The sequence below is a fragment of the Dromiciops gliroides genome, chromosome 3 (genome assembly GCF_019393635.1).
Source record: "Dromiciops gliroides isolate mDroGli1 chromosome 3, mDroGli1.pri, whole genome shotgun sequence".
Taxonomy (NCBI): Eukaryota; Metazoa; Chordata; class Mammalia; order Microbiotheria; family Microbiotheriidae; genus Dromiciops; species Dromiciops gliroides.
The window spans coordinates 335,204,509-335,228,974 of NC_057863.1; the positions used below are offsets into that span (position 1 = coordinate 335,204,509).

General features: G+C 42.9%; 1 protein-coding gene across 1 annotated transcript in view; it reads right to left on the minus strand.

Moving 5' to 3' along the window:
- The window catches only part of ADCY5 (adenylate cyclase 5), a 281,975-nt gene that overhangs the window by 19,988 nt on the left and 237,521 nt on the right, over positions 1–24,466 (minus strand). Inside the window, 7 exon segments of the mRNA XM_043992942.1 lie at positions 66–110; positions 1,824–1,999; positions 4,677–4,841; positions 6,227–6,343; positions 16,625–16,712; positions 19,082–19,179; positions 21,647–21,791. Coding sequence (XP_043848877.1) covers positions 66–110; positions 1,824–1,999; positions 4,677–4,841; positions 6,227–6,343; positions 16,625–16,712; positions 19,082–19,179; positions 21,647–21,791 — 834 coding nt within the window.

Genomic DNA, 24,466 nt, shown 5'->3' on the forward strand with positions numbered 1-24,466 from the left:
TTGTGTAGCCTCCTACTTACTCTGGATGCGCTCTCCTTGTAAATGGATAATAAACATTAACTCACCACCCCGCTGTCGTTCCGTTGTTGTTGTCGTTGTTGGAGAAATCACTGGAATCAGAAGCCAGAGAAAGCCTGAGTCAGCACTGCAGCATTTCTTAGGGCTGGACCCTATTTCTTTCTTTCTTTTTTTTTTTTAGTGAGGCAATTGGGGTTAAGTGACTTGCCCAGGGTCACACAGCTAGTAAGTGTCAAGTGTCTGAGGCCAGATTTGAACTCAGGTACTCCTGAATCCAGGGCTGATGCTTTATCCACTGCGCCACCTAGCTGCCCCCTGGACCCTATTTCTTCCAGCATGTCCTTCCACACAATGGATCCCCCGTAGTTAGTCCCCCTCACCCCAGGGCCATTTTAACTGCTTTTAGTGAAACACGGGAGAGCTCAGAAAACATCCTCTTCTGCTGTGTGTCCCACCCACATTTTCTTTTTGTTTGTTTGTTTTTAGGTGAGGCAATTGGGGTTAAGTGACTTGCCCAGGGTCACACAGCTAGTAGGTGTTAAGTGTCTGAGGCCGGATTTGAACTCAGGTCCTCCTGAATCCAGGGCCGGTGCTCTATCCACTGCGACACCTAGCTGCTCCTCCCACCCACATTTTCAAAGCCACGCTAGAGGCAAATGGAAGCAAATTCTACCCAATACTTGACCAATGGCTGTAACCTCAGCACCATGATATCATGGATGTTCTCTGAAGCTATTCTGTGCAAACGCTGTGCGTAACTCATCATAATTATTGGCTCAGGGACCTTAGAGGTTATCCTCTTCATTTTACAGCTGAGGAAACTGAGGCCCAGTTTCCTCTGAGTCCCAATGTAAGCAGCAGGGATTCCAACCTGGGTTCTGTGCTTCCAAATGCCACACTCTCCTGCCCGTACCCTATTCATTAGAATACTAGTATTCTAATTATAAAAACTCATTATTCTCATTCTAAAGTTACTCTAGTGACCTTGGGAGGCCTGGGGCCTTGCTGGTCCTAGTTCTGCTTGATGACTTCAGGAAAGAGTGTCCCAGGGACTTGGTATGATCTTCAAGGATCACCTGCTCTATTTTCTCTTCTGTGGTACTCTGAGATCCCAGTACCTTCTCTAGTCTTCTGTTCCACCATTTCATGCTATCTAGGAAACCTTCCTTTATATCTGTCTTAAATCCTTCACACCATGGCTTACACCCATTCCTTCCTTTTCTATCCTCAAGAAAGATGGGGAACAGTGACTTGCGTTTTCTATCCTTTAAGGCCTGAAGACAGATTAAAACTGTCCCATGACCTTTTGTACTTCAGCATTTGTATCCAAGATTTTCATTTGTAGCTCTTTTCTTTGCTTAGCTTTTCCTAATTCTCTGCCTTAAGAACCCACAGGCATTCACATCCATTAGGGACTTCCTTAGGGATCTGGAGGTCTGTTTTTGTCCCACACCGGGTCTGGGAAGGCATGGGCAGAACTGAGCATCTGTCTGGAAAGCTGTAAAAGTAGGGGATCAGGTAGGAGGAAAGAGATGATTTATGTCTAAACAGTTATCACACAGCCAATAGTCATTTATTTCATCAGGGGTGGGAAGGTAGAGGTGAAAACTAGAATAAAATTTCATGTGCCTGGTCTAGTTTAGGCAGGGTCAGTGGGTAAGGGCCAGTGAGATGGGTTGGATGATTTCCCCCATATATTCTTTTCTATCTTCTCTACCAAATAGCTTTCAAGCCCTTCCAAGGGAGGGAGGGGACAAATCCAGAGAGCATGTAAGTGCAGAGACCACTGACAACCCAGCACTTACATGACATTGGCTGTGACCAGCAAGTCAGCATTGTCAAAGAGTGTGACCCCTGGCACCTCCACCATCAGCACGTAGATGACCTCAATGATCAGCATCAACGCCAGCTTCCCGATGCAGCTGATCTGCAGGAACACGGAGCAGGCAAGCAGGCTAAGCAGGACACTGTACGTGAAGTACTGGGGAGAGAAGGGTGGGAGTGGGAGGAGAGAAGAGGGGAGTGTCAGTCATGGCTCCAGAGGCCCGGGAAAGCCCAGACTTCTCCCCTGACCCCTGCTAGAACTGCGGCTCAGGTGTGCTCTGTCTTTCTAAACTGGGTCACTCCAAAACATGGTACAGCAGGGGATCAGAGCAACAAGAGAAAGAAAGGGGTGGGCTGGGGCCACTTCTGTGGAAATAAACATGCAAATCTGTTGTTATTTCAGTCAATGCTAGGACCTTCTTGGCTGGCTACCAGATTCCTGCACCAAACTCAGACCGAGAGAAAGACTCAGGGTAGAGGGAGAGGATGGTGGTAGAGGGCTACAGGGTGAGGAGGGGGGAACTCTTGCTCTTTTCCTCTTTTTTTTGTCTGGAAACATCAAATTTCAGGGTGTCTCCTCCCCTGCCTCCCCTCAACAAAGACCCTAGGGAGTGATAGGAAGAGGATCTGGGACCAGGCCATTTTAACTGCCCACAAAGGACTAGAGCAAAAGGGTAGGACAGAAAGGGGAGAGAAAAGGGTGCAGCCCACCAGTTCATGTCTACTTTATCCACTTGAGGCACATGGGGGTAAGGTCTGAATTACTGGGGTCCTGGACCTACTATTCCCAATTTGGCTCAGAGGACTTTGCCAGCCCCAGTTTCCTCATCCAAAAAATAGGCAGAATATTGGCACCTACCTCACAAGGTCGTTTTGAGGACCAAATAAGATTCTACATGTAGAAAGTACTTTGCAAACTTTAGTGGTTATAGTGCCAGCTATTCAGTTTCCAACCTGGGTGGGGAGGAGATCTTTGGGTTTACTGTGGGGTCTTAAAGTGTTTCTCGAGTGATGAGTTGACCAAGCAGACTCTCCACAGCTGAGGCTTGCCAGCAGAGCCAAACTTGTTTTTGACTTGTTTTACTTTGGCTGGAAGTAAAGAGAACAGTTCTCCAGGACCCTCGACTATGTCAGCGGATGAGGCCCTGGGTCTCAGCCTGCTGTGTGGAGAGACAACCCATGCCTGTCGGAGGTAAGGGAACACAGGCTCTTGGGCCCATCCATCTCCCATTTATGAGGAGCCAGTGAGGCAGGTCCTGACAGATCCCAGGTTTCCTGAAAGTTGCTACAATCATCAGGCTTACAGCTTCTCTGGGCGAGGGGGCTGCAGGAGGTGGGGGGCCAGGAGAGGTGAAAGGGAGGAGAAATTAAAAATAATCTCTAGTCATCAGCAAACACCTGTCAGGAAGTGGAAACCAGCCGGCTCTTTCCAGAGTTCTCAGTCCAGATGTGAAAAGAAACAGATAAACATCAGCCCGGAGAACAGCTGGGGGAAGGAGGGGGAGGAAGTTCAGAAATAGTGGGGATGGGGGTGGGGTGGGATTCGAATGGGGAAGAATCAGTCAGAAAGCCTACTTTCCCACTCTTGCCTTTAAGGGTAAGTGAGCCTGAAGGAGAGGGAGAAGTGGGGAAAAAAGAGAGAAACTTGGTCCCAAAAGTCCAGGAACAAAAGGCATCTCAAAGAATAGAATACAGTTTGGGCACCAGGAGACCTGGGTCCTAGTCTCCACTTTGACACTCAGATGCTTTGTGATACATCCAGCTTCTTTGTAAGCCTTACCAAAAACCAACCAAACAAACAAAAGCCTGGGAATCCTGGTGAGGAAACTCACTCTACCATTGAATCCAGACAACTTCTCTGCAATATATAATTTTAGAGAGCTGCCTGGGGCATAGGAAGACTTACCATTTGTCCCCTAAGGCAGTATCTGAATGAAGGAGACAGTGGCCATTCAGTCCTTGTGAGGGCTTTAGCCAGAGGCTCCTATGTTATCTATCATTCTAAAATGAATGACTACTGTGTTTTCTCCATCACACCCAAATACCTTGGGTTACTCTGACCCCTTCCTTCCTTCCTTCCAGAGCCAAATGCAAATCTACATATCAACTACGTGACCTTGAACAAGGGCATTTAGCTCTCTGAGACTCATTTTTCTCATCCGTAGTAAGATAATAATATTTGGACCCCTTCTTCACAGGCATGTTTGGAGGAAAGTCTTCTGAAAAAAAAGATTTAAAAAAATTTTTTTTATCAGAGATTGGTGTCTCAGAGCCACCTCTGTGCCATGCCTTTCTCCCCATGAGAAGTCCAAGGATTTTTCTCATGGTTTCCCTTTCTCGGCCCTGTGGCTTTGGAAAAGGAACTCCCAGTGAGGATACCACCTCTACTAGTGTAGATGGGCACCTGCTCTGAAACTTTACTTGCCTTGGCTACTGAGAGGTTAAATGACTCCCAGAGTCACACAGTCAACATGTGTCAGAGACAAGATTTGAATTCAGGTCTTTCTGACTCCCTGGCAGGCTCTCTTGCCACTAATGTCACGGTGCTTTTTTCTACACAGTAATCACAGGCTCTTCTTTTTTTCAATGAACAACATCAATTAGTATGAAACCTGATATTTTTTCTTCTTCTCTTTTTACTATTTATATTTTCCAGAGAGTAGAGGGTGAGGATGGAACAGGGAAATTTGGGAATCATCTCTCTGTGTCTCTTTTCAGGAAACCCTTAGCCCGCTGGATCCTCCCCTCTTAGCCCTGACTCTCTATTTCTACCCCCAGCTCTCCCCTGACTTCTCTCCCCTACCTCTCCCCCCACACCAAATTCCCCACAGTACCTCTGGAAAGTTGCAGTTGGGCCGGGGGTTGCCACAGAAGCCCTGCTCAATGCCCAGGCTGTAGTTGAAAGCTGATTCACCCACATGGCAGGCATTGACTTGGTTCACGGTGATGTTGTGCTCTTCCGCCAGGCAAGTGAACAAATCCACAGGGTTGCACATGAACTGGACAGAGAGAAGGGAACAGAGATGAAAGAGGTCTCTAAGGCTGGGGTTCTACAGGTGAGCAGTCTTATCTCACAGGCTGCCATGGGAAGACAACTCCCTGCTGGACTCTATCTGCCATCTCTGAGTTTTGCCGACTTCTACTCTCTGGGTTCCCTATGGGTGGTGGTTGGGAGAAAGGAACAATTCACCTGAATGCATGCATCAAATTGTAGCAGGAAGGGATGAGATTATAAGAGTTGTCCTGAGCAGGTGGCCACAAGCATGTGTAAAGTCAACCTAACAGGCATCTAATAAGTCCTACTGTGTACCAGGCGCTGTGCTAGATGCGGGGGATGCAAAGAATGAAACCCTACCCTGAAGGAGCATACAACCTATTGGAGTAGGGGAGAAATGTGGGTATGAGAGAATGAAACTGGTGCTGGGCCATTTTTGTTTGTTTGTTTGTTTTGTTTTTGCAGGGCAATGAGGGTTAAGTGACTTGCCCAGGGTCACACAGCTAGTAAGTGTCAAGTGTCTAAGGCTGGGTTTGAACTCAGGTCCTCCTGAATCCAGGGCCAGTGCTTTATCCACTGTGCCACCTAGCTGCCCCACTGGGCCATTTAAGATATGTGAAATGATGTCTCCTAAATCCTCCATAGCTCAACTGAAAATACCCCATTGAGATGAATATGTGCCACTCACAAATATAGGACAGATCCTTTAAAGAAGACCTCTTTCAAGGGAAAAATGTAAGTATGTGCTGAAAGATAATTGCACAACTTGCTATATTTTTTAAAAATGTTATTGTAAAAGACATTTTTTTCTATTTCTGAAATAAATGTCTTATTACCTTTTTTTTTTTTTTTAGTGAGGCAATTGGGGTTAAGTGACTTGCCCAGGGCCACACAGCTAGTGAGTGTTAAGTGTCTGAGGCCAGATTTGAACTCAGGTACTCCTGACTCCAGGGCCGGTGCTCTATCCACTGCGCCACCTAGCTGCCCCTTATTAACTTTTATCATGGGTGATTTCTTTATTTTGGTCCTTTTAATTGTCCTAATATGAACTCAGGTTTTGGAGAAGCTAGATGTGAGATAAAACAATGGGCTTATATTCAGATTGATAAAATAGTGATTTAAATTTTTAAAAATTAGCTTCCAGTTCTGGGAGTAGGGCACTAAGAGGCTAGAAATAGAAGATTCAATGCAGGATTACCTTAAGAATTCATTTCTACCCCAGTCTCAGAGATACATATGTCAAGTCCCTGTGGTTAAACATAAGCAGGACCTTCCGATGGAGGAAGACGACCTTATGGGCTAGGGACGAAACCTTCCATTCCCTGTACTTGCAGAGCTCTGTCAGAACTAGGCCATGGGTATTATGGGGTGGATGTTGGGACCACATACCATGTTGACAAATGCAGACAGAAAAACCAGGGTGATAGTGAAGACCCCAACCACAGTGCTGTTGGTCCTGGACTGGACAATCTTCCTGGAGAGAGTCTGCAGGGGTGCTGGGAAAATCTGCCAGGGGTGGGAGGGGGTGAAGAGGTAGGGAAGGAGAGAAGGAAATAGGAGAGAAACAATAAGACTCAGATTGCTGCAACCACAGCAAAGACCTTGCCTTGGGCTTTGGGTCTTGCTGAGCTCGGTCATCTTCCACGAATTCCGGGTCCTTCCTCTTCAGAACCAACCTAAAGTACCATGGCCTCTGACAGCAGGGGTTACAACTTCCATCGATGTCTAAATGCCTCTGACCACTCAGTCCTATGGAGTCTCCATATGTCCTGACTTCCCTTGGGTCCTGAACCTGCTTGACTCTCTGGGTTGGGAGATCTTTGTACCTAATCTCTAGTTATCTCTGCTGCTGCTGCTGTTGCTTCCCACCACCTCTGCCACTAACTAGCTGAGTGGCTTCTAGCCAGAAGGCCTTTATTCCCAGGTGGAGTGATGATTTGGAATGAGCCTGTAGTAGCTTCTTACTGTCCCTGAAGTCCTCGCCTTTTATTCCTTTATAGTCCATAGCTCCACCAATTTGATGCTGCTTACTCAGCTTAATAAATATAGCCCTTCCAGATGCTTTTGCATACTCGGTTGGAGGTTTACTGAGGCCTGCCACCTAACGGCAAAAGATGATTATTTTTGTAAAAGCTGATTCCAATTGGGAACCCTTGCTTGAAGGTCACAGAAGAGCACAGGATTTAGAGCTGAAAGGAGCCTCAGATATCAGCTAGACCAAGTTGGTCATTTTACGGGAATTTGCACAGATAAGGATAGAGACAGGACTTCATTGGTAGAGGGAACTCCACGTGAGGAAACTCCCTCCAATGATTCAGGCCAGCACCCTCTCTGCAATTTACAATCTTGGAGTTACCAAGAGCCCAGGGTCACACAGTCAGCATGTGTAGGAACTTGAACCAAGGTCTAATTTAATAATGTTTCATTACTATAAATTAATTTTAGGTCAAATTTGTATTTGTGCCATTTGTATATATACATGGCAGCCCTTTTGGGGCCCTTCATATAATGTATAATACATTTACACCAGGCAGCTAGACCTGGAATCAAGAAGACACAAGTTCAAATCCGGCCTCAGACACTTACTAGCTGTGTGATCCTGGACAAGTCACTTAATCCTGTTTGCCTCAGTTTCCTGATCTGTCAAATTAACTAGAGAAGGAAATGGCAAACCCCTCCAGTATCTCTGTCAAGAAAACCCCAAATGGGGTTGCAAAGAATAAGATATGACTGAAACAACTGAATAATAAATATACTCATTTTCTTGAGGTCAAATCTTTTACTACTAAGCTACATAGCTTCATGGAATGAGGTTTTTTGTTTTGTTTTGTTTTTTGGTGAGGCAATTGGGGTTAAGTGACTTGCCTAGGGTCACACAGCTAATAAGTGTCAAGTGTCTGAGGCTGGATTTGAACTCAGGTCCTCCTGAATCCAGGGCCAGTGCTCCATCTACTGCGCCACCTAGCTGCCCCCAGGAGTAAGTTCTTAATATATAGTTAGCTGGATGAGGAAACTAAGGCCCAAACAGGTGGTAAGCCTTTGTCAGGATCATATAGATAGTAAGTAGCAGAGTGGGGATTCAAAAACTGGGTTGGTCAAGGGAGCAAAGGTGATGGAGAAAAGGCAGGGATCGGCCTGAGTTCTCCCAAATTCCCCACCAAACAACTTTAATAATGCCTCAAAACAAATTCTGGAGCATCAGAAAGACAGAGACAATTGAAAAGTTTGGCAAGAAAGGTCTGTCACACTGGAGTGGGAGTGGAGTATAGCCCAGCACAGGCAGCAGCCACAGCCGTATCAAAGGAAACCAGGAGCAGACCTAGGGGGTCTGAATTAGTGTTGGCAGTGACTGCTTCTGGAGCTCTCAGCCCACTCATAGGAAGGGTATCAGAAATCCGGTCAGAAGGAAATTACAGGGGTCCTTTCATTGGCACTGGGGCCACAATTTTGTTGCATTGTTCACAGTCAGATCTGGGTCACAATCCTGGGTTGTAGTCTCAGGGGGAAGAGGAACCCTAGCACACCAGACCTTGTGACCACAGGGGAGCAGGGACCCTCTTCACAATTCCAGGGAAGAAAAAAATGGCTTGTAGTTGCTCACTGACCAGAGCATAGGCCAGAAGAGTAGTAAACACACTTTTCCTTAGATCATACCACCTTAGAAGAACTGAAAACTTACAGACCCCCCCCCTCCCCCGAATTAGCCCTGAAAACAGCTACATAAAAAAACAGAAGCTTGGGACAGTGCTCCCTTCACCCCAGGAGCAGAGCCCAACTTTAATATGAAGCTAAAAGTTAAGAAATAGGTTGGGAAAATGGGCAAACAACAACAACAAAATTCTGACCATAGAAAATTAGTATGGAGACAGAGAATATCAAAACCTAACTCAAGAAGACAACAAAGTCAAAATTGCTACCTCAAAGAATAATGTGAATTGGTCTTGGGCAAAAAAAAAAAAAGAATTTCTGAAAGAAATAAAAAAGGATTTTAAAAATCAAATAAGAGGGGCAGCTAGGTGGTGCAGTAGATAGAGCCCCGGCCCTGGAGTCAGGAGTGCCTGGGTTCAGATCCGGCCTCAGACACTTAACACTTACTAGCTGTGTGACCCTGGGCAAGTCACTTAACCCCAATTGCCTCACTAAAAAAAAAATCAAATAAGAGAGATAGAGGAAAAATTGGAAAAAGAAATGATAATGGTGTAAAACAATCATGAAAAAAAAGTCAATAGCTTGGTAAATAAGGCACAAAAATTCACTGAAGAGAAGTCCTTAAAAACAGAATCAACCAAATGGAAAATGATATACAAAAATCCACTGACAAAAAAGCACTCCTTAAAAGGAAACAGATTGAGAAGTTAATTTAAGAATTATTATACTAACTGAAAGCCACTATCAAGGAAAATTGCCCTGATATTCTAGAAGCAGAGAGTAAAATAGAAATTGAAAGAATTCACTGATCACCTCTTGAAAAAGATCCCAAAATGAAAACTCCCAGGAATAATGCAGCAAAATTCCAGAGCTCCCAAGTCAAGGAGAAAACAAAGAAACAATTCAAATATCATAGAGCCAGTCAGGATAACACAAGATTTAGCAGCTTCTACATCAACAATTTAGAGGGCATGGAATATGATATTCCAGAGGGCAAGGGAGCTAGGTTTACAACCAAGAATCATCTTCCCAGCAAAACTAATCATAATCTATCAGGGGGGAAAATGGACATTCAATGAAACAGAGAACTGTCAAGCATTCCTGATGAAAAGACCAGGACTGAATAGAAAATTTGACTCAAATATAAGACTCAAGAGAAGCATAAAGAGATAAACAGGAAAGAGAACTCATAGGGAATTAAATAAGGTTAAACTGTTTACATTCCTACATGGGAAAATGATACTTGCAACTTCTAAGACCTTTCTTATAATAATAAGAGAAGTTAGGAGTATACGTAGACAGAGGGCATGAATGTAAGTTGAATATTATAGGATATCTAAAAAATATTAAATTAAGGGTTGGGAGAAGGGAAAGATAGAATGGGATAAAGTATCTCATATAAAAGAGGCATAAAAAAGTTTTTTACCATGGAGGAGAAGATGGGGGAGGTAGGCAGAAACACTTGAACCTTAATCTCATCAAAATTTGCTCAAAGAGGGAATAGTTGGATATAGAAATTTGTCTTATCCTACCAGAAAGTAGAAGAGGAAAGGGATAAAAGAAGGTGTTGGAGGTGACTGATGGAAAGAAGGACAGATTGAAGGAGGCAGTAGTCAGAAGCAAAACACTTTTGTGGATGAACAGGATGAAAGGAGAAAGAGAGTAGGGTAAATGGAGAAAACAAGAAGGAAGGAAATATAGTTTTAGTAATCATAATGGTGAAAAAATTTTATAGCAAGGATCTCTAATGGCCTCATTTCTTAAATATAGAGAAAACTGAATCAAATTTATAAAAATAAGATGACTCCCCACCTGAGAAATGGTCAAAAGATATGAACATGCTGTTTTCAGATAAAGTAATCAAACAACTCTGAGGTACTACTCCCAACCCATTAGATTGGCTAATATGACAGAAAAGGAAAATGACAAATGTTGGAGGGGAAGTGGAAAAATTGAGACACTAATGCATTGTTGGTGGAATTGTGAACTCATCCAACTATTCTGGAGAGCAATTTGGAACTATACCCAAAGAGCTATAAAACCATGCGTGTCCTTTTACTCAACAATACCATTGTACTAGGTCTGTATCCCAAAGAAATAATTAGCAAAAAAGGAGAAGGACCTATATGTACAAAAATATTTATAGCAGCTCTTTTAGTGGTAGCAAAGAATTGGAAATTGAAGGGATGCCCATCAAATGGGGAATGGCTGACCAAATTGTGGTAATCTGATTGTAATGGAATACTATTGTGCTATAAGAAATGAGGAGTGGGGTGCTTTCAGAACAAAAAGCTAGAAAGATTCTTAACCTTTTCTGTGCCATAGTCACCCATGATGATCTGGTGCACCACATGGACTTCCTTCACAGAATAATGCTTTTAAATGCGTAAAGTAAAAGACATAAGATTGCAAAGGAAACCAACTATATTGAAATAAATTTATCAACATAAAACAGGGTCATGGAATTTTTATTAAGAACATCTGTTTGGGGGGCAGCTAGGTGGTACAGTGGATAGAGCACCAGTCCTGGATTTAGGACGACCTGAGTTCAAATCTGACCTCAGACACTTGACACTTACTAGGTGTGTGGCTCTGGACAAGTCACTTAACCTTCACTGCCCCACCAAAAAAAAAATCTGTTTGAAGGCGAAGTTACTATCTGCTTACTTAATGTTTATCATAACTACCATATTAAATTTATGTCAGATTTATCAACTGTATTTGTGCTGTGTGTATGTACATTTAGTAGCCCACTGAGGGCCCCTTATATATTCCATCTGTATGAAGTTTATGCCTATTTTATATGGCTGACAGTATTTTAAAAATCTTAAATAGTAGAGGTTTATAGCTGTTGTACCTTTGTTTCTCTAGCAAATGATTGGTGATTGCTGCGATTTATTTGACAATGAGAGCTGTTAGAAACCCCCAATTAGAACATTCTTCTGATGAGAAAATTCAATCTGCTTTAAGACTAGGATCTGCTTAAAGATGGACTTTCCAGAAATGTTTTATAGAAAAAGGAGAGGGTTGCCTGCATGTCCTGAAGGTCAGCATGCTTAGGAATGTTCAGGCTGCTTAAAGTGGGAGGGATAGTGTTTAAGTCTTCCTTGAGCCATTCCCTCTGCTCCTGTGAAGAGGAGGAACCAAAGATGACCAAGTCTGTGCCTGGCTACAAGCGCAGCTAATCAGGCATCTGGTGGTCCAGTGGATAGTGCACTGGGCCTGAATTCAAATTCAGCTTCAGACACTTACTAGCCTTGTGGCTATGGGCAACTCATTTAAGACTTTGCCTTAGTTTCCTCATTTGTCAAATGGGGATTATGATAGCACCTACCTTCCAAGGTTGTTATGTGGATCAAGTGAGGTATTAGCACAATGCTAACAGTGGCTTGTTTCTTACCTTCTTTATCCAACTGCCCTCTGTAACATGTAACTTCCCACCCCCAATTCTAACTGTTCTTCTGATACCCCTTTTTCCTAAGCCTCCTAGAGAGTGGAGTCCATCATTATCACTATGCTCTCTGCTATTCCCCATACACATCTCAGCCTGGATTTCCTCTGCCCAGCCCTGCAGTCATTGGGCCGCCGTCCCATCCTGCAGACTCTCACAGCCTCTGGCTGTGACAAGTACAAGAGTACGGTGGCATGGGGAGTAACAGCCAGAGGCAAATGAAATCAATTTGATTAGGGACTTATTTCTTTTCCTTTTTTATAAATTCGTAACTTAAGAGAGTGTTGGGGTTTTTTTTAATCACTAGGTGCTTGGCACTGTGCTCAGCACTTTATAAATATGATTTCATTTGATCATCAACTTAACCAACAACCAATAAGTTAATATTTCCATTTAAAAAGTAGAATAGGAAAAGAGGATCACACATGAAGCTGTGCATTTCTATTACATACAGCACTTTTCTTTTGCAGAATACAATAAATTGAACATGCTGTTTTCAAACCTGACCTCCTTCTCTGTGTTTCCTATGGACTGTCATTCTATCCATTTATTTAAAAATGCCTCCATGACTAAGGGCTTTATTTTGTTTTGTTTTGTTTTTTGTTTTTTGCAGGGCAATGAGGGTTAAGCGACTTGCCCATGGTCACACAGCTAGTAAGTGTCAAGTGTCTGAGGCCGGATTTGAACTCAGGTACTCCTGAATCCAGGGCCGGTGCTTTACCACTGCGCCATCTAGCTGCTCCCTAAGGGCTTTATTTTGAAACAGAAAAATATAGTGAATAGAAGTCTGGACTCCAAGCCAGAAAGACCTGGGTTCAAATCCTTTCTCAGACATTCAATTGCTATGTGACCCTGGGCAAGTCACCTAAGCATTCTGGGACAGATGTTCCTCATCTGTAAAATGGGCTCTGCATCCTCTAAGATCTCTTCCATCTCTAAATCTATGATCCTGTGATCCTCTTATCAAAGAATATTTAAAAATATATGGGTTATGTTCAAGTTTGAACTTAGAATTTCGGTAGGTAGGTTGGTTGTTTGGGTTTTTTTTTGAGTTTCAATGAACAATTTCATTTTTAAAAAAGAAGATTTACAGTTCAGCCAAAGAATATCTTTAAAGGCCTTTTTCATCATGTGCTCTTACAACAGGAAAGAAGGCTTCATGGTGACTTGATTCCTTTCTTCAAATATATGTTCATGGATTTGTGATTCACGTGAACAGAATTCTACCACGTGGTCCTACTAGTATCAGTGTAGACCACAAACCCATCCATGCCTCCTCATCCTGTGCAATCATCATCTATGTCTTTCTAGAACTCCACCAGGAGGAATGCAATTTAACTCAACAGGTATTTACTAAGTGCATCTGGTGTGCTAGGTACTAGGTATATTTCAGTCTTTCAGTGGATACATGTTCCCAGTGGCATGGGTATTCACTCTAACAGTGTCAGATTTCAACCCATTCCAACCTTTTTTTTTTTGGTACCAGGATTATCAGGCTGAAGCATTCTGAAACCTTCCCTCCAATATGAATAATTATCTTTTTGGCACACCACAGGCATACAGCCTCTGAAGCCATAATGATTGTTGTAAATCAGAAAAATTATTAGAATAAGTTTTTTAAATGTAGCCATTGAAAAGCTGAAAAATTAAATAACATAAACACTGAAACTACTTAATTTTGGTTGTACTTCTTGGCTGAGTACCTACACATTCCCAAGGTCAGGGGCTGGGGGTGGGGTGGGGGGCAGGGTGGTGCTCCAGGACTGTAAGCTTGTTATCTCTTGTTCTTGACAAATAACAGAGTCACCTCCTTTTCTGATCTTCTATGTCTCTGATGACCACTCTTCCATCACTTTTCATACACGTTCTCAATGGAAATATGCTTCAGCCTGGTCACATCTCCCATATATCGTTCCATTGTCCTTTTGAGTCATCTGTGATTCAGATTCTTCTGAGATCCTGGTGTCTTATGAGTCACAACCATATAGCATCACCAGGAAAAGAGGGATGGTGAGTAGATGCATGGTATTTTGTAGCTGTAAGCAGCTTGAGCCTATGGAGAGCATTGTACAGTTTACCAAATTTGATCTTCCTGTCCACCTAGAACACTTGTCCAAGATACAGATTTGTCATGATTTAGTCATTTTTCAGTTGTGTCCAACTCTCTGTGACCCCTTTTTGGAGGTTTTCTTGGCAAAAAGACTGGAAGGGTTTGCCATTTCCTTCTCCAGCTCATTTTACAGATGAGGAACCTGACGCAAACAGGGTTAAGTGACTTGCCCAAGATCACACAACTGGATTTGAACTCAGGAAGGGGAGTATTCCTGCTTCCAGGTCTGACAATCTAGCTTCTGTGCCACCTAGCTGCCCACATCCTGGTGGACTAATTCCATGGTTCTGGAAAGAAGGGCTAAGCCAATCTCTTTTAAGTGGCTATGGATCTCAATGAGGAGAACTCCTTTCCCCACCAAGTCCCTGCTCCCTCCCTCCAGGATCCATGCAATCAGCACAATACCATCTGCAAACAGGAACATCTGGAGACCTTTTCCACTGATTAGGAATTCTTCCTTTTGCTTGGATTATGCACCGAACTTTCTCCATCACACTGGTGAACACCTTAGGTGAACATATGTTTATCTCCCTGTTTGAAACCTTGCTTGATAGTATTTCTCAGCATATCATTGAACAAAATCATCTCTACAATTATAGGAGATGCTTTTTTGAGGAGAACCTTCAAAGCTGCATTCTGATCTAAGTCAACTATTTTAATTTCATTTTATTTTAGGGAGAAGAGGAATCAAGAAACAATGGACACAATTGAATCATATACTCTACACCTCAGTATGTATGTACATTTTATATATATATATATATATACACATACATATATATGTATGTATTTATATTTATACCTTTCAGTCAAATGTCAAATGCAAAAGGTTTTAATGAGGGGTGTTCTTCATGGACCCAGAAGGAGCAAAACTAAGCACATGAGAGGTATATAGTGTGTAGTGGGAAGAGCACTACACATCAGGAGAACGGGCTTCTACTCCTAGAACTGTGATCAACTAGCTGTTGAACCTTCAAAAGAACTTCCTAACAGTACAGGAAGTGAAACTCTGGAATGATTCACTAGAGGAAATGATGGAAGCCCCTTCCCTATTGGTTTGTTGTTGCTGTTTTTATAGAAAGTATTATGTTAAGATATAATTCCTAAGTGGCCAAAGGCAAGAGGGGAGAATTATTGCAATGATAATGTCATAGTGTCCCTTACCAGAATTTCTGTGCAACTAGAGAAATGGATAGAGAAATGCCCAAGACCAGGAAAAGTAGGAGGATGAGGTATGCCTAATCCTCTCATTGGATGGTACCATGGTTTTTCCTTGGGTTGGAGCTCTCTGTGGCTGGCCTTAGGATGCTGAGAGATTTAACTCTAAGACTATAATGGAAAAGGATGTTTTCCAGAGGGTAAGCTTCTCCCTTTCCTCAGAAGCAAAAAGAAAAAAAGTTTTACAACTCAGAAGGGATAGGAAAAATGAATGGACTTGAGATTTTGTCACCTTGGAGTGGCCACTCCACGATTGTAGGTTAAGATGATGACGACAGCAACAACAACATTCACACAGCACTTTAAGGGGGGGCGGGGGGGCTTACAAGTTCTGACCTAGAAAGGGTATGAAATTGTAGTAGAAAAAAGAAAATGAAGGAAACTGGAGGGGACTAGATGCTATAGAAGGAATCTATATGTTTTCCTTTTACTAGTCTTGCCCTTTCCCATTGCCTAGGATGGAAATCTTGGGCATAAGGAAATGAAGCTTGGGGTAAAGCCAAAGAATAAGAAAGCAGTGAAAGCAGAACAAAAGAAAGTGATTCTCAAAAATGATCAGAAGGCTTTTGTGCTAGGCAGTTGTCCTAGGAAGAAACCCCAAATTGGTCAGAGGGCAAAATCTATTGTGGCAACAAGATGTATTTAAAAGAACTCTGGGTTCTTCTAATGGCGACACCACTGACCAAGTGGGTGAGCTGGGAAGTCATTTCCCCCTCCCTGGAACTCATTTCTCTTCTGTAAAATCAGAGGCTTAAACTAGATAGTGACTAAGGACCCTTCCAGCTTTATATTCTTTGAGTCTGTGTGACATTGGGACTATGTTTGGGATGTTGCTGGAATTTTGGACATATAGCTTTCTATATGTACTTTTGGGACCTTTTCTATTTCCCACTAAGATTGAAGGGTCAGAGCTCACCGGACTGTGCCTATGGCAAATGCTTTCAGAATATCACTTCATCATCCCCAACACATGAAAACCTGGTACAGATGAGTCCGAAAGGAGAGGCAAAAGTGGTATCTTCTTCTCAAAGCCCACATCTGCTTTCTTTACAAAGAGCTCTATGCTAAAAGATCACAGCTTTCCCTGCCACCAATCAACCCTCTGATCTGGCTCCTTAAACATTGACAACCACAGATGTGTGACCACAATGCCGTTCTCTACTTCCTGTGCTCTCTTCTAAGAATAATATTGACTCTCAAAAAGCACCAGCTCCAGGAGGTTGGGATAGATACAGGGAAAAGCCCTGTGCCCAGCAGACCAGAACCAGGGTTTCCTCTGTCTTCCCTTTATTTACTTCAAAGGCATTATATATTCTTGAGTAGAAAAGAGGCGATCAAGGAAGCTTGTTTGCTCACTCACCTTCACACAGGAGTAGATCACGGAGACAAACACCACTATGGTCAACAGCAGGAAACACGTCAAGTAGAAACCCAGCATAAACATGGAACTGGAAGCAAAGAGAAAGTTGGAAGGATTCCTGGATAGTCTAGGGGGGAAAACTAAGGTTTCCTTCAATAAAGGGAAGTTACACTGGCTTCCAGGGAATAGGCAACTTCCACACCCTGGGACATCAGACAGCAGACTTCTAAAGGGAAGCCCCTCTGCAGCCATGTGGCATTAGGCTATTCAAGGGGAAGTCTAGGGCAAGGGGAAGAACGCACCACACATTATAAAATTTAAAAGGACAACTAACCCGAGCCTTTTCTTCTGGATCCAGGGTTCTGAATTAAAAACACCCTTCTAAGTAAATATTTGGGATGATTTGTAAGAGAATTCTGACAGATATCCATTTCCCCTGAGTGAACTTTGTGATGATCACTTGAACTCAAACTTGCAAAGAGATTCAGAAAATCTCTCCTTCCATAAAAAATGTTTTGTTTTTCTCTCAAAATGTATCTGGTGTCTTTGTAAAGCCTAGGACCTAGGGCTGAGTAATAGATTTTCAGTATTTTAACCATTCTTCCATCACTTGGTTAATTTTTATTCATACATTCATTTCTTCATTCATGAAAGCATTTGTTAAATATTTATTATATACCATGCACTCTTATGCACTGGGGATAGAGAGACAAAAACAAAATACTTCTTGGCCTCAAGAAGCTTACATTCTAGGGGAGAGATAGGGAGACACACAACATGTACACAAAGTAAATTAAAAAGTAACAGTAGGGGGAGGGGAAGAAGGGACCCAATAACTGGGGAATCAGGAGAAGCCTCCCAGAGAAGGTAGCCTCTGAGCTAAGTCTTGAAGAGATCTAGGGATCAGATCTAGAGACAGAGGTGAGCAGAGTTTGCATACTGGACACAGTCAATGCAAAATCTATGAAAAATGGATTGTTGTATGTGGGGTTTGTCTGAAATATGGTTGTTTTATTTATTCTTCCCTTAAAATATGCAGAAGTATATTTTTACTTAATAAGAAATTTAAAAAATTAAAGTTAGATTAAAAAAATGTCAGCCGTTTTTGGAAATGTGCTGCACCATCTCACACTGAGAGTCTTTGGGTGAACTCTACTGGCATCTGTCCGTGGTGCTAGGGGATAGACTAGACCCATATATCCCTGGGAAGAGTGAGGATCTGCAAAACCTATTCCCTTCCATTGTCTCCTAATTCCTATAACAGGTGAAAATAATATTTCATCTTCCCTGTTCCATGTCCAATTTCTAAGAAATCCTATTTCCATTTTTTTCCACTTCAATCACAGCCTTTTCAACAGGAAATAGCCTATGGGTTTGAGCTCTCAAAGCCTCCCTCCTCCCTTTCAAAGGGACATCACAATTATAGATGATAGATACCAGCCTGCCTGTGCCTGGGGGAATCCCCAGGGAGGGAAAATAATGGCAGCAAGTGCATTTCATTTTTGAATTGTCAGTCTCTCCACACCTAGGTGTTCAAAAACAAACAAAAAAACCACACCTTTAAAGTCTTCTGAAATTCCTTCTCTTTCAGGAAGAGAAGATTGGGCCCAGAGATGTTAAGTAGTGTTTGCTGGATTAAAGGAGAATGAAAGCCTCATGAAAGTGAACACTCAGCAGCCATTTAAGCCTGGTATTTGTTCCAGACTCCCCCAAGTGCCAGCACTTAACTGTCTTAAACCAACATGTGAAGGGGAAAAAGACATTTTTTCTAATAGGGAAAGAAATACTTTTTAAAGTGGATTTTTAAGTTTCCCTAGAGGGGGGAGTTGTGAGAGACTAACTTCAGTCAATTCTGAGGGAGGATAAAATGACATCAGCACAATTTGGAAACCGAGGCAACCCAATCTATCGATCTAAGTTACTGCAGAAGCAGATAAGGGTTGTTGGAGTAATGAATTATATGCAATTATGCACAGAGGGGGAGCTTAATATGCATATGGAATGTGATAGGTCTACTTATATTACAATTACTTCTTTTCTTCTAAGGTTTTTGATAGCACTAGTGACTTCATTTCAGTATAGACAAATATGGAAACAATGAACCACCACATAGCATAGGGCCCGTGAATGAACTGGATGAATGTTAGTGTGACTAAATGCACATATAGTGCCTGGCATTTTAACTAACATATCACAACTAAGACATCAGTCAGTGTTTTCCCCTTTTGCCACTTGTCCTGGGTCACACAGCTAGTAAATGTCTGAGGCAGGATTCAGACTTTGTTCTCCAAAGTCCAACACTAGCCCCTTTAGCTCCTACCTGTCATGTGACGACATCATAAAGTAAATCTTGCTTCTGGATCTAAAATTTGCTTTGGTGGCTAGAGAAACAAGTGTCCCTACCCTTCTGAGACCTAGGATGCTTACAATCAAGAGTGGGGCAGAGGAAGTACTCACTGTGGCATGATGGTAATCTGGACAAAGCAGATGAAGAGGAAGACAAGGGAGGCACAGGCCACGTAGGCACCGAAGCGGTCATCCACCTGCTTGGAGTACTGAGAGGAGGAAAGGGAGAGGTTTGGAAAGGCATCTGGAATGTAGAATCAGTCAACACTGACTCCATAATTCACTCTGATGAGTCCCTCTTGGGCCACATCAATTGACAAAGCCAATCTTTCATGACAGGGTTAATGTCCTAGTAGCATCACTAGATGGGGATAACCAACCCAGATTGGTTGTAATGTGTTGGGGGACAGGAAAGGTGTGGAGTTCTTCCCAAATGTCTTAGACTTTATAATTCTTATTACTTTGGTATGCCCTGAAGGCAGTCTGTCTAACTTATTCTATAACTCTCTCTGCCCACAAGTAGAAAGTCATTGAGTCAAAGCAATAAAATTGTATATGATCTTTGACAAGATATGTCATTTCTGAGCCTTAGTTTACCCATCTATAAAATGAGCCTGTTGAATTAGATGATTTCTAAGGTAAAGTCTCTTTCAGTTCTAACATTCTTCTAACAGTCATACTACCCTCTCAGAGAGAAGCAATGTGGCACAGTTGGTAGAGAGCTTGCCTCTGATTCAGGAGGACCCAAGTTCAAGGCCTTTCTCTGACAGTAATGGCTGTGTGACCCTGGACAAATCACTTAACTTCTCAGTGCTCTAGGCAACTCTCCCAGGCTATAAGCTGCATTGTAGAGGTACATTGGTAGAAGGTTTTCTCACTGGAATTTTCATATACCAATGAAATCATAGTTTGGGGCCAAAATAATAATTTGTGACTGATCCACCAACATAAACAGAAGTTGTTGTTGGTGGTGGGTTTTGTGTTGGTTTAGCTTGGAGCCTCTTGCCCTTCGCATAGCTCTAGACCACACTAGTCAGTTCTCCTCTCCTCTCTCACCATTGACCTACACCTGGGCCCTGCAGTAGCTCAAAAGATGTGCAGATTTAGAGACATCTCCATCCCAAATGTGCGCAAGGACTATTTGTGCCCAACCTGTGTAGAGCCTTCCAAGCTCATCTTGGTCTGATTGGCCACAGTTGGACACACTACATCGACCCCAATGTCGTGATGTCTCTGTGGTCTCCTTTAAGTAGGAAGGACAACAACAATGACCCCTAGGCCCCACATAGGACTCACTGGGGACCTAGGGACATATGCATGTACCAGGAAGAGAAAGGTAGTCCCCAAACTCAAGTATTTAGGGAAAAGTAACCAGGGGATTTCTGACTTCTCCCTCAGACAGTACTTGTTCTCTAACAGTCACACAAGAGCAAAACAAAACAAATTCCTGGGCAGGAAGCACCAGGAGCCATTCAAGGGCGTGACTTAAAAAGCAGTGATGATCCACAGGGCCCCAAAAGCCTGTTCCCCCAGAACTTATTGCTCTTGCCCATTCTCCTCTGCCAACTGTTAGTGATCTGCACGAATAAGGCTAATTCCTATTTTTAGTCACTGCCCCTCCCTGGCCTAAGTCTCATCTGTAATATACAGGAATTGAATTAGATGATTCCCAAGGTCCCTTCTAGCTCTAGTACTCTGGGATTCTATGATTAATTATAAAACTATAATTGACATTTACATGGCACTTGACCTTTTCAAAGCACTTTCAAAAGCTGTCATTTAATTAGATCCTTACCACAACCCTGTGATGTAGGTAGAGTAGGTATTTTGCCCAATTTACAGATGAAACAAGTGAGGTCAGAAGAGGTTAAGTGTCTTACACCCAAATATAGTTAATGGGCTAGCCTGGTCAGAAATAGAATCCAGACCTCTATCTCCGACACCAGGCTCTTTCCATTTTTATCAGCTGGCTGCTGCTTCATGCTAAACTAATGGTGCAGAACTCTGGCACATATCATCCCAAACAATGGCTAATCCAGAAGTCATTTGTTTTGGCTCTGGAAAGCATAAAGGTTTTTCCATAGTAGATCCATCTTCCTAATTAAGCACTCCTCAGTTTAACACTGAAGTGAGTTGACATTCCCTGGGTCGACACCAGTTCACAAGGGGAGGTCATTTGGTGTTGCAGAGAGAACACTGGAATAGGAATCAGGAAAACTGGGCTCTGGGCCTGACTCCACCACTAAGTATCTTGGTATCTCGGTATCTCTGAACTCTACTTTTCTGGGGCCTCAGTTTCTTCAGTTACATAAATGAAAGGCATAGACTAGAGGTCTCTTGTATCTTTCATACTCTTACTCTAGTTAGAAGAATGCTGGATGGCACAGTTCCTTAATAACAAAATATCTAACAAATTAAGGGCTAAAAAACCCCACTTCTCTCCAGTGTTTGGTTGCTCCCATTTCAAAGGTGGAAAAACAGAGGCCAAGAAAAGGGAGCTCACCTACTTGACCTAAGGAGTTTTTTCTCCTGAGATGTACCATTTTAAGTCAGTTACTAGTCACCTAGTTAGACTGGTCAGTCTGGGAGATGAATGCATGCTTGGGTTTTGAGTTCTACCCCTTTGGAGCTGGTTCCCCCACCCCAAATCCCACTGTTTGCCCAGGATTGGGTTACCTTTTTCTCTAAGTCAGGTTCTCTGAAAGTTAAGAGGAACTTCCGAACATGTTCTGACCTCAGCCGGTCAATGCTCCTTGCATCAATAGCCCGGCCCAGGAACTCGTCCACCTCATCCTCGGGGTTCATGTTTTCTTGGGTGTTCCTGGGGGGGAAGGGGCACAGACCCAAGACAGATACACCACCCAGGGAGAAGTTACATTAGTGGGAACATGTGTTCTTGTTTCCGGACCAAGCCCTGGAGGTGAGGCATGAGGGAGGGAAGGTGGGGAGTAAAGCAGAGCAGTGAGGTCAAACTCAAATAGAAATAGGGACCACTAAGTCGTACGTAAGGGTCCCTGAAGGATGCATGCTGACTTAGAAAACCACACATTAATATCATCTATGTTTTATTGTATTTTCATTTTAATGATTTTTCATTTTTTTAAAGAAATTTAACTTTTTAAAGAATTATTTTATTTGTTAAATACTTCCCAGTTACATTTTTTTTTTTGCAGGGCAATGAGGGTTAAGTGACTTGCCCAAGGTTACACAGCTAGTGTCAAGTGTCTGAGGCTGGATTTGAACTCAGGTCCTCCTGAATCCAGGGCCAGTGCTTTATCCACTGTGACACCTAGCTGCCCCCAGTTACATTTTAATCTGATTCAGCCGCAGTAAAGACTGAGTGTTTTACACCCCTGACATGAACTATGCTTTTATGAAGACAATAGAAACTTGAAGGGTCTGTAATACAAAAAACACCACCCACTCCTGTCTCATACCCTAGGGGAAGGTGGAGGGGGAGGAGCAAAGGACACTGAAATCCTTAGAAAATCCAAACATGTCGGGTTTTTTTTTTTCCACTAACACAGGTTGGGTCACATAAAGGAAATCTGACAGGCATTAATCAGAACCTTGCAGAGCAAATAACTTTGAGGATGATCATTCCCATCACAAAAGGTTTAGTCACTTTACATAAAGGTCTCACTGTAGGATTCCTTTGACAAGACAGCTTCCTGGGCTTCTCTGATAACCCCATTTACTCACAACTTTTCTTTCTTTTTTTTTTTTTTTTTAGTGAGGCAGTTGGGGTTAAGTGACTTGCCCAGGGTCACACAGCTAGTAAATGTTAAGTGTCTGAGGCCGGATTTGAACTCAGGTTCTCCTGAATCCAGGGCTGGTGCTCTATCCACTGTGCCACCTAACTGCCCCACTCACAACTTTTCAATGAACAAGTCCATATTCCTAAAGTAAAGGCATACCTATAACTTATAGCCCTCAGCTTCCAGCCAACCCTTCAGCCCATTTAGGGGGAGAAGCCAGAGAAGGAGGGATGGGATTATTCAGAGGAACTGGAGGGAAGAGGGGGCCTGGGAAGGCAGGGACTAGAAAAACGGAGCAAGACATGACCAGTTTCTCATTTCTCAAACATGAGCTCCCAGCTGCAGGCTGACAACTCTTGGCAGCCCAAGGCCTCGCCTCTCCAGAGCCAAATTATCCAAACCTCGGCCAGGATCAGAAGGCCTTCTTTCCCCCACCTGCAGCTTCTTATTCCTCATTTTCTCCTCCCTAGAGTGTCACATAGTGTGTATTCCCCAGCAGTGACAGACTTGAGGCCTCAATGCCCAATCAAATAAGTCCTGTTCCACCCAAATAGGGATGCTTGGCATGTCTGGTGGTTTCCCTTGAAAGGGGAGACTCAGGCCCCTCCTTTTATATCATTTCTTTCTGCCTCCCTTGTTGCCAAGGGGAAGGAGACTAGCCAGCTCTCACAGGGGATGGGGAGGGGGAAGGGGAGGAGGAGGAGAGGAAGTAGCAGCATATGCATAGTGCTTAGGGTTTGCAAAGTGCTTTATAAATACTACCTTATTTTATCACAATAATCTTGGGAAGTAGGTGCTATCATTATCCCCATTTTACAGATGAGGAAACTGAGGCTGAAAGAATTAAGTTACCTGTCCAGGGTCACACAGCCAGTAAGTATCTGAGGCTGGATCTGAACTCAGAATTTTCTGACTCCAAGTCTAATGCTCTATCCACTGCACTGTCTGGTTGCCTTTCCCCTTCACGGGTCAGCTCTTATTCCATCTTCTCCATAAAACTTCCTCCGATTCTCCACACTAACCCTGACTAGCAGTGGTCTTCTGCCTCAAAACTCTTGGGTCAGTCTGACCTCCCTGCTGCTCTTACTCCTATTTAAACTTGTATCCCAGTAATTTGTGTACATGATTCTAATAGATTGTAAAGGCAGGGATTATCATTTTTAAAAAAATTTTTATTTTTGTTGTGAATTTTAAAATCATGAACAAATATAAACTTTTTGATATACAAAGAGAAAAGTAGGATTGGATATGCAATTATGAACTTGTGTTATGTGCAATTTGTTCTTTAAGAGTGTATGTTGGGCAGGGTGGGTAGAAGGATTCTGAATGTGTGTGAGGGTGTGGAGGTCCTGGGTTCAAGACCAGCCTCTCCATTCCTTCAGAACCCTTCTAGCCGCCCTGTCGCAAAAATAAATAAATAAAAATAAATAAAAATAAGAGTGTATGTTGGGGTAGATAAAGTACTGGCCCTGGATTGAGGAGGACCTGAGTTCAAATCCAGACTCAGACACTTGACACTCATTAGCTGTGTGACTCTGGGCAAGTCACTTAACCCTCATTGCCCTGCCCCCCCCAAAAAGGCAGCTAGGTGGCACAGTGGATAAAGTACTGGCCCTAGATTCAGGAGGACCTGAGTTCAAATCTGACCTCAGACACTTGACACTTATTAGCTATGTGACCCTGGGCAAGTCACTTAACCCTCATTGCCCCACAAAAACAAAAGGCATGTTAATGGGAT